The sequence below is a fragment of the Canis lupus genome, chromosome 28 (genome assembly GCF_011100685.1).
Source record: "Canis lupus familiaris isolate Mischka breed German Shepherd chromosome 28, alternate assembly UU_Cfam_GSD_1.0, whole genome shotgun sequence".
Lineage (NCBI taxonomy): Eukaryota > Metazoa > Chordata > Mammalia > Carnivora > Canidae > Canis > Canis lupus.
Window position 1 is genome coordinate 12,885,392 of NC_049249.1, and position 13,531 is coordinate 12,898,922.

The window sequence follows — 13,531 nt, forward strand, 5'->3', positions numbered from 1 at the left end:
TATAATATGTCTTTAAAAATAGAAAAAACCAATACCTTAGCATTGCCAGAATTTGCAATTTGGTGGGCTTTAGCATTAGCAGTTAATTCACTTATTTATTCACTCAAGTACCAAGTATCAATTGTCAGAGAATATTCTGGGCACTGGGTACAAGGAATAGCCTGAAGGAGTCCTCTTTATAGAGCTGGAAAATAAATAATAAACCAATACATGTTACTCTCTGAGAGTAACAAATGATATTAAGAATAAATAAAACATGTTCATGTTTTGCATGAAGTAACTTTAGGATGGTAGGAGAGACTTTTCAGAGGAGGTGACACTTGAGCAGAGACCCAAAGTCTGAGAAAAGTCCACCTGTGGGACCATCAGAAGGAGGTATAATCCAGACCAATGGAGCAGGAGTGTGAGGCTGAGGGGAACACGTTTAGTTTGTATGGAGAACTGCAAGAAGGTCCCGGGGCCTGGAGAAAGAGGCTGAGTAGGGGGTGAGATGAATTCAGGGCAGCAGGCAAGGCCTGTGCTGTGTAGACCCTTGTGGACCATGGTAAGGAGTCTGGGTTTAATGGAAGGTTTTGAACAGAAAAGTAATGTGATCAGATTTATATTTTAAAAATGCATCTGGGCTGCTGCCGGGAGGATAGATGGTTGAGGGGCAAGAGGAGAAGCTGGGAGGCAGCCTGGGGCAGATGGCCAGGCAAGAGACTGATCAGATGGGATCTCAGTGACAAAATTATAAGAGGAAGTCACTGGTAGAAAAAACCTGGAAACTGAGGCTGAGAAACTGAATTTGGGGCTTGATGAATAGAATGAAGAGGCCAAATCACAGGAAGAGGAAGAAGCTGGTGAGTGAGCAGTAATGTCCCATGTATTAGATTCCCAGGGCTACCCCAACATGGTACCTCAAACTGCATGGCTTAAAACAAACTTACTATTTCACAAAGGAAGCCAGAAGCCCCACATAAAAGTATCAGCAGGGCCACGCTCCTTACAAAACCCATAGGGGAGAAACTTTCCTTCCTTCTTCTATGTTCTAGTTTTGCTGCTCTTTGGTTTATGGATGCATCACTCCAGTCTGTACCTCTGTCATCACACTACCATCTTCTCTCTGGGTCTGAGTCTCTTCTCTTACAAAGACACCAGTCCTACTGGAGTAGGGCCCACCCTAAGAACTTCAACCTCACTTGATTACATCAGCAAAGGCCCCATTTCCAAATAAAGGCACATTCTAAGGTACTGGTGGTTAGAGTTACAGCATATTTTTTGAGGGAACATAATTCAACCCATAATATCCTACAACAACCACAAGCAAGAAAAAACAAAAAGTCTTAAAAATTCTCATGTTCATACCCTTCCTGGCAGGCCCCCTACTTAGAGTCTGTTCTTTGTTTTTTATTTTTATTTTTTTTTTAACATGGTATTTTTACCAGCTTAGTGGCCTGGTTTTCTCACCCAAGATAGATCAAGAGTATTGGAATGGGGAAGGAAACCAGTGACGGCAGCTGGAAGGGTGCACAGTGGCAGGCAGTGAGAAGACCAAAATCTGTGCAAAGAAAGCAACGGGATTCAGAGGCTTAACACTGGAGTCATGCAGTGTGAGACAAAAGTTTACACTACGTGACTGTGTAAGCACTGTTGTTTGGTTTTATACCTAGGAAGAAGTTAAAAAGAAAAAAAAGAAGTCTGGGACCACAGAAAAGTTTCCCAAGTCCTGGTTGGTCAAGAGTCTCTTCAAAACTTTCTATGTCATACTCTTGAAATCATTCCTACTGAAGCTGGTGTTTGACCTTCTCACGTTCCTGAATCCTCAGCTGCTGAAGTGAGTCCTGGACCTTGGCTAGTCCTTCAGGGCCTCCTCTGCCACTCCCCTCCCTGCTTGCCCCTTAGATATGCAGGCAGGAGTTTATTAAATTCCCATTGTTTAAAATGCTCATAATATTCCTCCACCTTCCAGTGTTGCGTTCACGAAAAGCACAGGGCTGTTCTAAAGATCTAAAATACTAGGTCTTTTAGCTTCCCTCTTTCCTACATCCCTCCCCTCCTAGGAAGCCAGGTTCTTGTTAGAGACTCTTGTTAAACAGAAGTGACCTGGGAGGAGGCATGCCCAAGAGGTGGGCAGCATAATCCAACAGAGCCTTATACCTAGTGTCTATAACCCCATCTCTACAGCCACAGCCTTTGGTGGGAGGTTTAGGTTAATCATGACAAGACTTTGTAGTCTGCTGGAATCTATAGGATGAATTCTCCTTTAGGGGAAGTTCGAACTCACATTGGATCCATGTCCTACTACCCCCTGGTAAGTAGGGGAAGACCGGGCCGAAGCATTGCATGCAGCACCAGGTCTAAAGAGCGTTTCTTTCATTATCCCTGCTCACAGCCATGGGTCATCATCTCTAATCTCTTGCTGCTAGCCCTCCAAGCAAAAGCAAAAGCCCTGATGCAACTGTGAAGTTTAGGTCTTCCAACAGTATTGGACAATTCTGGTCACTTTTGAAGCTGGCTGTGCATGAGGAATGTGAACAATCCTTGGAGACCTGATGGGCTCATTTATTTGATTTTGATTTGGCAGGTTGCTGATCTCCTTTGCAAATGACCCAGACATGTATGTGTGGACTGGGTATTTCTATTCGGTCCTCTTCTTTGTTGTGGCTCTCATCCAGTCTCTCTGCCTTCAGAGCTACTTTCAAATGTGCTTCATGTTGGGTGTAAACGTACGGACAACCATCATGGCTTCCATATACAAGAAGGTAGGTGGATTGTGTTAGACATCACTGAAGAAAATTCCCTTAAGTGTGAGCATTTATTCCAAGACTGAGGAAAACTTTGATAGAAATGAAAACTGATCTTAACATTCGATTCTAACTAACCAGATAACCTCCTTTAGATTTTTCTTTGAAAATTGTGAAAAGTGGATTCACGGACATAGAGCTTGTGCGTGTTCAGGGGACATGGGGGAGGATGCACTCTAGAGAAAAGCTGGCAAGCCGTTCTCTGCCTGGGATCTGCCTTTTAGCCTTGAAGGCTCGTGTACCTGTCTCTCTCTTCTTGCTCTCTTGACAAAGTGAGAACACCTTGGAAAAGAATGTAAGATTAGAATATTCAATTTGACAGCACATATACTGATAATGGAAAGAATATAAGATCAGAAAAGAAGCTGACCAATGGCAAACTCTTAAAATCACCATTTAAAATGGATACTACTTGAAACCAGGTTCATAAGACATGGTGTATTTATCTCTGTTACGATTTTGCCATAGACTAGAATGCTCTATGGGCCAGGGCTCTACCTCCCCAGACCCAGTTGCCTAGAGACTACTTTTTCTAATCTTTAGCATCTGACCACCCCTTCTCTGCCTGACTCCTTTTTTCATTTTGTAAATACATGCTCTCTGGTTACTGAGTTCTGCAGACTTGGGAAGTTTTTCATTTCCTTATGATGATTTTGCTAACCTTCCCTCTGCTGTGTTGCATTTAACCTTTAACTTTTTCAGAGCAACTGTATTTTCCTCGTGTCCTAGATACCAAGGTGAAATCTCATTTTGTCCCTTGAAAAATAGAATCAATTCTATCTCAATAAAAAATAAATAAAAAGAAATGAAAATACAATAGTTACTGTCAGTGACTACAAGCCTGAGGGGAAAAAAATTCATATGTGAGGAGATAGGACTTTTTGTAGAATAGAACATTAAACTCCAATTGCCTTTTCTTCCTCTCTTTCTTGTGCCACTAGCGTTTTCTATCATAATGATTTTCTGTTACGGTTCCTGGTTCTCTCCTTTGCGTTTGTCTCTTAAAACCAATGTGTCATTGTCTTCCCTGAACAGATGTTGCCTTGTCCAGAGACCCAGACAGAGAGTCCAAAATGTCTAGATCAGAAGTCTGGTCAAGTCTTTCAAACTCCCTCCTGAGTACCCTCACACTGGAATTCGGACTTCCCCCCAATTTTTTTAATCCCTTTATTTCCTTTGGAGATACTGGATTTCTGCTCATTTGCAGGGTATCGGGTCACTAACCAGGCTATCTCAGCCATTTCTATGAATGTACACTTTTACAATTATGGTGGTTCATTCCTAAATATATTCTAAGTTTTGCAACTGTTACAGTTCATAAAGAATTTGTAAAATGGAACTCTTAATAAGACTTTTAGTCAAATATTCCTACTAAAATAGAATTTAAAACTGATTTCTAATGGCTAGACAATGCTTCATTTATGAAATGTTATGAAACACTTTTTATATCCATTATCAATTCATGGCCCTGTGAAGTAACTGCATTATCTCTAATTTACAGAGAAATAAGACTTAGGTCATTGCAATGCCTACAATCATATAGACAGGTATTGCCCTCAGATGAAGGCAATTAGAACTAAATTAATGCCTTTTCGACTGTACTGAGATTTACTGAGAATAGAAAAATGATGACCTTGAAGGGTAATTAGTTGGTTTGGCTTTTTGGTTTGTTTTGGGGAGGGGGATGTTTTTGTTTTCCATATCAAAGAGGAAGCATAGCCACAGACTGATTTCTCTAGAAACTTAATGGCCTAATGTTTTGGGGAATTTTCCTCATTTTACTGTATAACCAAGAATCCTGTTATGTTCCAAAGAAGTATGTGTTGGTGGATTAAGATGACAGTTGAGCTTCCAGGAAGAGGATGGAGGATCCCTAGGACCACCTAAAGGTCTATACTGTCTTTTGTGTGAATTAGAAAGCTCTCCTTCCTCCAGGAAGATGTAGCCCATGCCAGGTGGTTTTTTGTTTTTTTGTGAACTGGTTTCAGTGCCCCCACCTCAAGTTCCTTGGCTGGATGCCCCCACCTCAAGTCCCTTGGCTGGGTGCATTTGTGCAAGGCACCGTTGTAAGTGACAGACCTGTGGAGATAAATCTTTTGGTCTCTCTAACATGAAAACAGGAGCCAATGCTATGTGATTCAGCATCTAGATATTGTCTGCAAATTCCTGACAATAAACAAATTTTGCTTCAAATGCATGAACCGCACAGCTTTCCTCTTCATTCTGAGACTTCTGTCCTTCTTGGAAATGGCTGCAACTTCCTTTTAAGAACATGGCTCCAAGTAACACTGCCACAACCAAATCTAAAAGGCCAGAGTCAATAAGTGATTCTTCCCTTCCTATCAGCCTTCAGTATCTGATTCCATACTGTGTGCCATGTGATATGGTAGTGAAATGAACAGATGTAGCCCTTGTTCTCATTGAGTTTACGTCTGGTGGAGAAGTAGAAAAATGACATCATTACAGTTCAGTATGATGAATGTAATGCCAGAAGTAAGCCCCGAATGTTCTGGGAGTACACAGAAGGTACTGGTATCTAACCCAAACTCAGGAGTCCAGGAAAGTCTTCTCAGAACAAATTCCATCTAAACTGACACTAAAGAAAAGGAATTTTCTGAGCAAAGAAATGTGTATATTGGGGTAGGGTTGGTAAGGGGTTCAAGGAGGTAGAAATAACCTGAAAGAGGAGTCAAGAATGAGAGAAAACTCTGTATAAGGTTGGGAGGCAAGAAGGCAGAGCCCCTTGGAAAAGTTGTGTCTATTGTTCCCAATTCCAATCTTTATCTTTAGGCGCTGACCCTTTCCAACCAGGCCAGGAAGCAGTACACCATTGGAGAAACAGTGAACCTGATGTCTGTGGATGCTCAGAAGCTCATGGATGTGACCAACTTCATTCATCTGCTGTGGTCAAATGTTCTCCAGATTGCTTTATCTATCTACTTCCTGTGGGCAGAGCTGGGACCCTCCATCTTAGCAGGTGTTGGGGTGATGATACTCCTAATTCCAGTTAATGGGCTACTTGCCTCTAAGAGTAGAGCTATTCAGGTAAAGAAACTGAGTCACACTGGGGATATATATACCTTCTTCAAAGTCTAAAAGTCTTTTGTTTAACTCTTGGGTATTTGGGCAGGCAAAGCTGATGGAAGACTTTCCAGCATTCCACATGAACGTGGTTTTCTCTATCTTCCCCTTTCATCTTTTGACCAATCTTAAGGTTTATATTCTCTTTATTCATGTTAGAGGGCAGAGAGGGGAGAGCTGTCCAGAGACCCTGCACATAACTCTTCTACCCTGCTCTGATAGGCTGTTTTTTTTTTTAATTTTCTATTTTTTAAAGAAGATTTTATTTTTAAGTAACATCTACACCCAACATGGGGCTCAAATCTATAACCCTGAGATCAAGAGTTGCATGTTCCACTGACTGAGCCAGGCAGGTGCCCTAGGGCTGTTCTTAGAATAGTTATGATTGGCCCTGTTTTCCCCATCATAGCAATACAAACCAATCATGCAGAGCAGACACATGAGTGACCCAAACTTTAAGCCTAAAGTTGGCAGGGTTCCCTGCAGACAGTTCTTTGATCTGCCAGGAATCACAGATTGGGTGGGAGGACTGGATGCTGTATGTGATACATTCATTCATTCCCTTTGTGTTCCTTTAGTTACAAATAATTATTTTTAAAAGATATAGTGTACATGCTATTCTGGGAACAGGGCAGCAAATTAGACAAAGCTCTTGTTCTTGTGGAGTTTACATTCTTCTATAGTGGAAATTTAGGCCATAAATAGAAGCAAACAAGAAAACTATCAGGTCATGATAAATGAAACAGGGTGATATGATAGCAAGTGAGTGGATGGTGGTTTTAGATGACAGGGTCAGGAAAGGCCTCATACATGTGAGGGTACATGTGAGGGTACAGTCAGGAGCCTGACTGTGAAGGAGCAAGTTCCCAGAAGTATAACCTGGGAAGAGGGCAAGCCAGGCAGAGCCTGCAGGGGCAGACATGAACTTGACACGTTTAAGGATCAGAATGAAGACAGGTGTGGCAGGAGCAGCCTGGACAAAGAACACGGTGGGGAGAGACGCATCCCAATCCCGGGCACCTCAAGTTCTTACCGACTGACATCTACAAGTGTCACCAGCACAACCTAGCATCCATGGCAAATCCGAACCGTCTCACAAAGAAGTGTGTTTTGTTTTACTTTTTCCTTGACAGGTAAAAAATATGAAGAATAAAGACAAACGTTTAAAGATCATGAATGAAATTCTCAGTGGGATCAAGGTGAGAAACTGAGGAGGAGCAGGCCCTCCATGTAAAATGGTGGCAGCAGCAGCAAAGGGTTCTTGGCCTCAACAAAGCCTGGTAGGGGTTGTGAACAGCTCCTTCTGGGCCTGAGATGTGTCACAGGACTCCAGGCTCATCTGTCCACAAGTCTCCAAGTCTCTTGCTTCTCCTTCTAGCTGTTTCAGGCCCTCTTTCAAACCTGGATTTCTGTTTATTTACCTTAAATGTTTGTTTGTTTGTTTGTTTTTATGTTTTTCTGTAGAAATTGTCAAATGCACACAAAAGTAGAGAATGATCTCATGAGACCCAGTGGACTTCTCACCCACATCTACCAATTATCAGCATGATCTGATCTGTGTATCCACTTCATGCTCTGCTAGATTATATTTAAAGCAAATCCCAGATATCTTGTCATTTCATTCATAAATACTTTGTATGTTTCTAAAAGACTTTATTTTTTAACATAACCACAATACCATTAGTATACCTAAAAAAGATTACTCATTTTTTTGGGTACTGCTAAATTTTCCCGATTGCCTCATATGTCATTTGTTTGCTGAATTAGCTGGAATAAGGATCCAAAAAATGTCCAAACATAGCATTTAGTTGCCAGTTCTTTGAATCTATAATAGACTCTTTCCTTTTGTTTTGTTTTTTTAATTCCTTTTTTGTCATATTGGAGAAATCAGATTGTGTTGTTTCCTGTATTTCTTATAAATTAGCAATCAGATCTAGAGGCTTGATTAGTTTTTTTGTTGGTTTGTTTGTTTGTTTTTGTTTGTTTGGTAGGGGTAGGGAGGAAGGATACTTTCAGAGGGTACTGTATAGATATGATCCAGGTATTGTCAGTCTGATTCACCCCTTAATAGGTTTCCTGCTGTTCTTCTTCTTCTTTTTTTTTTTTTTTTTTTTTTTTTCCTGCCATTCTTTCACTTAGAGCAGTGATTTGTGGCCCTGGAAACACATTTTGGCCCCCTGGGCAGTTTGTAAAACCCACTGAAGTTTGGGCTCTAATTCAAGCCATTTAAATTAGATTCTCTGATGTTGAGACCTAGGCATACATGTTTTAAAAGCTCCCCAAGTGATTCTAATATGCAGCCAACATTGAAAACTATCATAAGAGTTCTTGCATCCATGAATGATCATTACCTTGATCTATTATTTCATTAGGAGCAAAAGAGTGAAATTTTAGTTCTATTAAATTTTAGTTCTATTAATCTTTGGCAATGATTAGCTGGAATTCTATAATGAAGAATTATCTTTAATCAACTAGTTAGTTACCCTAAAATAAATTTTGTACAGGACAGGCAAGATAAATGCTTGCTTCATTCCCTCTATTGACCAGCTTTCAAAATAATGCATTTACTCCCACAAAGGTCACCAAGATGTTATTTTTTTTAACATTTGTGTTGTTTTGAATTCAAGGATTTAAGTATTATCCTAAACTTTTTGAAAATGAAATGGAGGCCTCTTTTAATCCCTGATATTTCTCTACACAGAGCTCTGATATGCCTTCTTGCTAAATCTAGTAAAATGAAAAGATAGCTCTGACTTTGCATCTCTGTTCTAACACTTGCTAGCTTGGTAACTTTGGTCAAGTTAATTAGCTTCAGGATCCCTGGGTGGCGCAGCGGTTTAGCGCCTGCCTTTGGCCCAGGGTGCAATCCTGGAGACCTGGGATCGAATCCCACGTCGGGCTCCCGGTGCATGGAGCCTGCTTCTCTCTCTGACTATGTCTCTGCCTCTCTCTCTCTCTCTCTCTGTGTGTGTGTGTGTGTGACTATCATAAATAAATAAAAATTTTAAAAAGTTAGCTTCTTCAGCCTGTTTCTTTATCACTAAAATTGATACAATAATTCTGCAAAAGTCAGGGATTCTCCTTGGTTTGCATAGAACTTTCTGGGCTTAGCACTGAAAGCCCCATGTCCTAAGCAACCCCTTAGACCCAGGTAAACTGAGACAATTGATCACACTAAGGTTGTTATAAGGATTAAGTAAGATAATGTGTATAAGCCATTTTGTACATAGTAGGTTGTCAGCAAATGCAGCCTATCTTTCTATAATCATACTTTATAATCTGGATTTCTACCTTCCATCCCCCGTTTTGGAGAACACATCCTAAAATCTGGGCAGATGAGCCCTTTTGGGGCAACAGTGTGAGCTGTGCTGTTTTCTATCCTCTTAGATCCTGAAATATTTTGCCTGGGAACCTTCATTCAAAAACCAAGTCCACGAACTTCGGAAGAAAGAGCTCAAGAACCTGCTGACCTTCGGGCAGATGCAGTCTGTAATGGTGTTTCTCTTATACTTAACTCCGGTCTTGGTGAGTGACAGCAATCAATGGGCTGGGAAGAGGAAGCTGCCAATCAATCAGCTGCCTGAAGGGGAAGGTTCTAGATAGGCTGCCCAGTGCTGTAGGCCTAGCCCTCAAATCCAGGGAGTTCTGGCCCCTCCTCACTTTCTCAGAGCCACTATCCCTACCTCGTGCCCCAGCTCTAGTTTCACCCCAGTGTACAATTTGGTGCTCTGGCAGCCCAGAGCAAGTTTCCAGAATGGTTGGCATCAATGAGGTATCCAGGAATGGTTTGCATAGGAGACTTTCTATCTTCTTGAGGAGGCTGTGTGGATTTAGAGTGGGAAGGAACACCAATATCGGAGCCAGGAGACCCAAACTATGGTCTCAGTGATACCATTAACTGACCTTGTGACCTCAGGCAAGATGTTTCCTCTCCTCTGGGCTCCGCTTTCTCAGCTGTAACACAAGAAGATTGAGACAAAAATCCCTAAAGCTCCTTCAACTCTGATATACCATGTTCCTGAGTCTTAGCATAAGGCCGCTTGGACCCGTTTAGGAATGAATTCCTCATGACCTTGCTTCTCCAGGTGTCTGTGATCACGTTTTCAGTTTACACTCTGGTGGACAGCAATAATGTTTTGGATGCAGAGAAGGCATTCACCTCCATCACCCTCTTCAATATCCTGCGCTTTCCCCTAAGCATGCTCCCCATGGTAATCTCCTCACTGCTCCAGGTGGGTAGGATCTCTCACTGCTGCCTGATTATCTCTGGTTAAAAGCCTTACGTTCCAAAGTGACCAGCCTCTCAGAGTGCACGTCTAGCTTCTGCTGGTGAACTTTCAATTAGAGACCTTTGTTTGGTCTTAGTAAAAACCAAGTAAAGACCAAGACCAAGTAAAGACCAAGACCAAGACCAAGTAAAGACCAACAAACTTGGAGACCAAGTTTGATCTTAGTAAAATCACAAGCTCTCTGAACCCTAATTAATCTGACTATAAAATGAGGATAATCATACCAATCTTCTCTACCTCACAGGGAGAGAGTGCTTGTGAGAGCATTTAGTGAGATGATGGTGATGAGCCCTGGTACCTGGAACATTTTTAAGCCCCTTTCCCAGCCTGGTTTCCCCCACATTTTTCCAGGGCTTTGGGGTATTTATAAGCATTAGGGAAATATGGCACAAAGGGAAAGAAAAGACATTGTCTTGCATGAAGCTATGTAAGGGTAAAACTGAATGCAGTTCTTGAGCTTCGAGCTGTCAGTTTGGAGTTTAAGAGATCTTGGATGGGCCAGAGGCAGTGTCTGAGTCCTGCAAAGTGAGCATAGACACTGAGATGGACCAGATACCAGACCTCAGGAGGACATTCATGGGACAGGAGGTAGACTGGTGAGGTGGCCAGGAAGATGGAGTGTAGTGATATGCATTTACCCAGGCAGTGGCTGGCTCAGACCACAAGAGTGACCCCCTGTCCTGGAGGGAGTGAAGAAAGGCTAACAGATTTGACTGATAGAGAAACAGCAGGCTCTTTTTAGATGCAGTTAGTTTACTACACAGATAACCAAAGCAAAGTCAGCAGAGGTGTCCACTCCCTTCATCCCCGTCTCACAGGATGACCATGCACCCCTGCTGTGTGGCTCCCTGTGTCTGAGGAGCTGACTGGTGCAGCAGCACCCACACAGTTTTGTAGCCTACAGCGGTGCTCAGGAGGGAGCAAGGCAGAGAGTCTGCTCCTTCATTAGAACCCGGGTGGCAAGGAGAAACCATCTTATGACAGGTTCCCTGGAAATAGGGAGGCAAGTGAGAAATGTCCTTGTAAAAGCTCCCAAGAATTCCAAGTTCTCATTGTTTCTGGAGACTACAGGATGTCTGCCAATGCTTGGGTCAGCTGTGGTTTAAACCTGGCCTATGTGGAGATGTGAAAGGTCACTATGGTGCCGTGGCCAATTCCTCTATAAAGGGTCCTAGTAGTGGCTCAGTTAGGACACCAGATGAGCCCAAGGCATGGATACTCAAGTACAGAAGAGCACATCTGGGGCCCAGTTACCAAAACTAGACAGAAGTTAGGGTTTTGTCTTAGAGGAAGGCAGAAGACAGTTTCCGGAACCAGGTCCAAAGATTGGAGAGATGGCAAGAGAGTTGACCCCCAAGTTTTCTAAGGGGCTGAAACAGAGCATCTTAATTTCCTTCTGTCTCTTGAGGCTGAGGTGTGGATGAGTCTGTGGTAGGTGTCCAGAGGGTCCAGCTGTGGCAAATGGCAAATCATTGGCTAGAAACTCAGCAGGTGGACTGCTTCCACATCCAGGGCTGATGGCAAAGTCAAAATTCTCTCCCTGCTTGTGCTTGTCATTGGATTTTTTTATTCTTCAGATCCCTTGTGTCCCTCTCTAGGCCAGCGTTTCCAGAGAACGCCTGGAAAAGTACTTGGGAGGGGATGACTTAGACACATCCGCCATTCGACGTGACAGCAGTTCTGGTAATAGATCTGAAGCTGCTCCCCAAGCTTAGCCACAGAGCTGGCACCTGAACTCAATATCTGGGGCCTCTGGGCGGCAAACTGATTGAAAGGGAGACCTGGGAGTTTATCTTGAAACCCACCTTTACATAATAAGCTTGCTGTTTTTACTTAAATTATGCTTTCATTTAGAGCAGAGTACTTAGCCAGATTGCTAAACAAAGCTGGGCCAGCCACTCTGAGGATGAGCAGGGAATCCTGCAAAACATCTAGAAAGCAAAAGTCAGGATAGTGCCAAGCATAGGAATTGGGGAAGGTAGACTGGAGCTCTGAGGCCTGGGGGGCAGCCACAGCCAGAGCAAGCCATGGGTCTGGAGTTCAGGGAGCTGCTAGATTTCTATCTGGAGCTGGAATTTTTACCAGGATGCTAGGCAGCAGGGGGCCCAAGAACAGACCCAGAGTGTCTGCAAGTCAAGAGTCTGGGCTACTGACAAGGTTGGCAATTCAACCAACAATCCAACAATCCAACCTATTTGCAGGCCACTTTTGGTCTCAGCTGGGAGCTTTCCTTTCCCTCCTGTTCATGGAGGAGCCGGCGCCTGGCAGAGGGGATCTCAGGTGCTGCTGAAGGAAGCCAAGAGGGGGAAACACATGAGGGCTGAGAAGGAGCAGACACATGGGGCCTACAGCTCATGAAAAGAGGGGCCTTCTTCTCCACAGACAAAGCTGTGCAGTTCTCAGAGGCCTCCTTCACCTGGGACCGGGACTCGGAAGCCACAATCCGAGAGTGAGTTGCCCCCTTCCCACCCTGCTGTTCTTCAGAATTCTCTTTGCCAGCCCTGTTATTAGAAAGGTCCATGTAATAGGGCACATGTGCCCATGTTCAGGTAGAGATAGTGCAGGCTGAACCCCCGGAGGGATGTACTGACAGCAAAACCCCTGAGCCTCTTTCCCTATAATTGCATCTGCCTCTCTACTGTCTTCCTGTGGGACACATACATCCTGCTAAGGACCCATGAAGACAGGTATTCCGGATTGTGGAAGAGGTAGTGCAGTGTTGGGAAGTGGCCTCGGGCTCTGGGTACGGGAAAGGATACATCCAAGAATCTGAAATCAATTTAAGTTTATTCACTCACTCAAGAATAGTAACCAAGAATGTGCCTTCGTTCCCCACAGTGAGCAATGGGAGCCGCCTCTAACTAAGATTAAACTTGAGATCCAGAGTTTTACATCTAAATAACCCATTTCCACATCCCACCTCCTCTGCCCTTAGCCAGCCCTTTCTTGCCATGCTGCACTGTAGTTCCTTATCCACAGTTTTGCTTTCTGTGGTTTCAAGTTACCTACAGGCAACCTTGGTTGTCCTCTCTGTAAGCAGATGATCCTCCTGACAAATAGTCAGAAAGTCAGTAGTAGCCTAATGCTAGGTCACAGTGCCTACGTCATTCATTCACTTCTGCTCTGCACATGGGCATTGTCACATCTTGAATCATCAGAAGAGTGAGTACAGTACAATAAGAGAGTAAAACCACATTCACCTACCTTTTATTATAGTATACTGCTATAATTGTTCTACTTCATTAGTTATTGTCATTAATCTCTTCCTGGGCCTAATTTAGAAATTTAACTTTATCACAGGGCTATCTGGATAGGAGAAAACCTAGTACCTGCAGGGTTAGATACATATACCCAGCTCCACTGAACATAGCACAC

General features: G+C 43.1%; 1 protein-coding gene across 1 annotated transcript in view; it reads left to right on the plus strand.

The window, feature by feature from the left end:
* ABCC2 (ATP binding cassette subfamily C member 2) overlaps positions 1 to 13,531 on the plus strand; it is a gene marked incomplete at its 3' end in the record, with an annotated part of 69,317 nt that overhangs the window by 27,408 nt on the left and 28,378 nt on the right. The window contains 8 exon segments of the mRNA NM_001003081.1: positions 1,653 to 1,816; positions 2,567 to 2,744; positions 5,577 to 5,831; positions 7,001 to 7,066; positions 9,255 to 9,392; positions 9,953 to 10,099; positions 11,755 to 11,839; positions 12,539 to 12,605. Of these exon segments, the coding sequence (NP_001003081.1) occupies positions 1,653 to 1,816; positions 2,567 to 2,744; positions 5,577 to 5,831; positions 7,001 to 7,066; positions 9,255 to 9,392; positions 9,953 to 10,099; positions 11,755 to 11,839; positions 12,539 to 12,605 (1,100 nt within the window).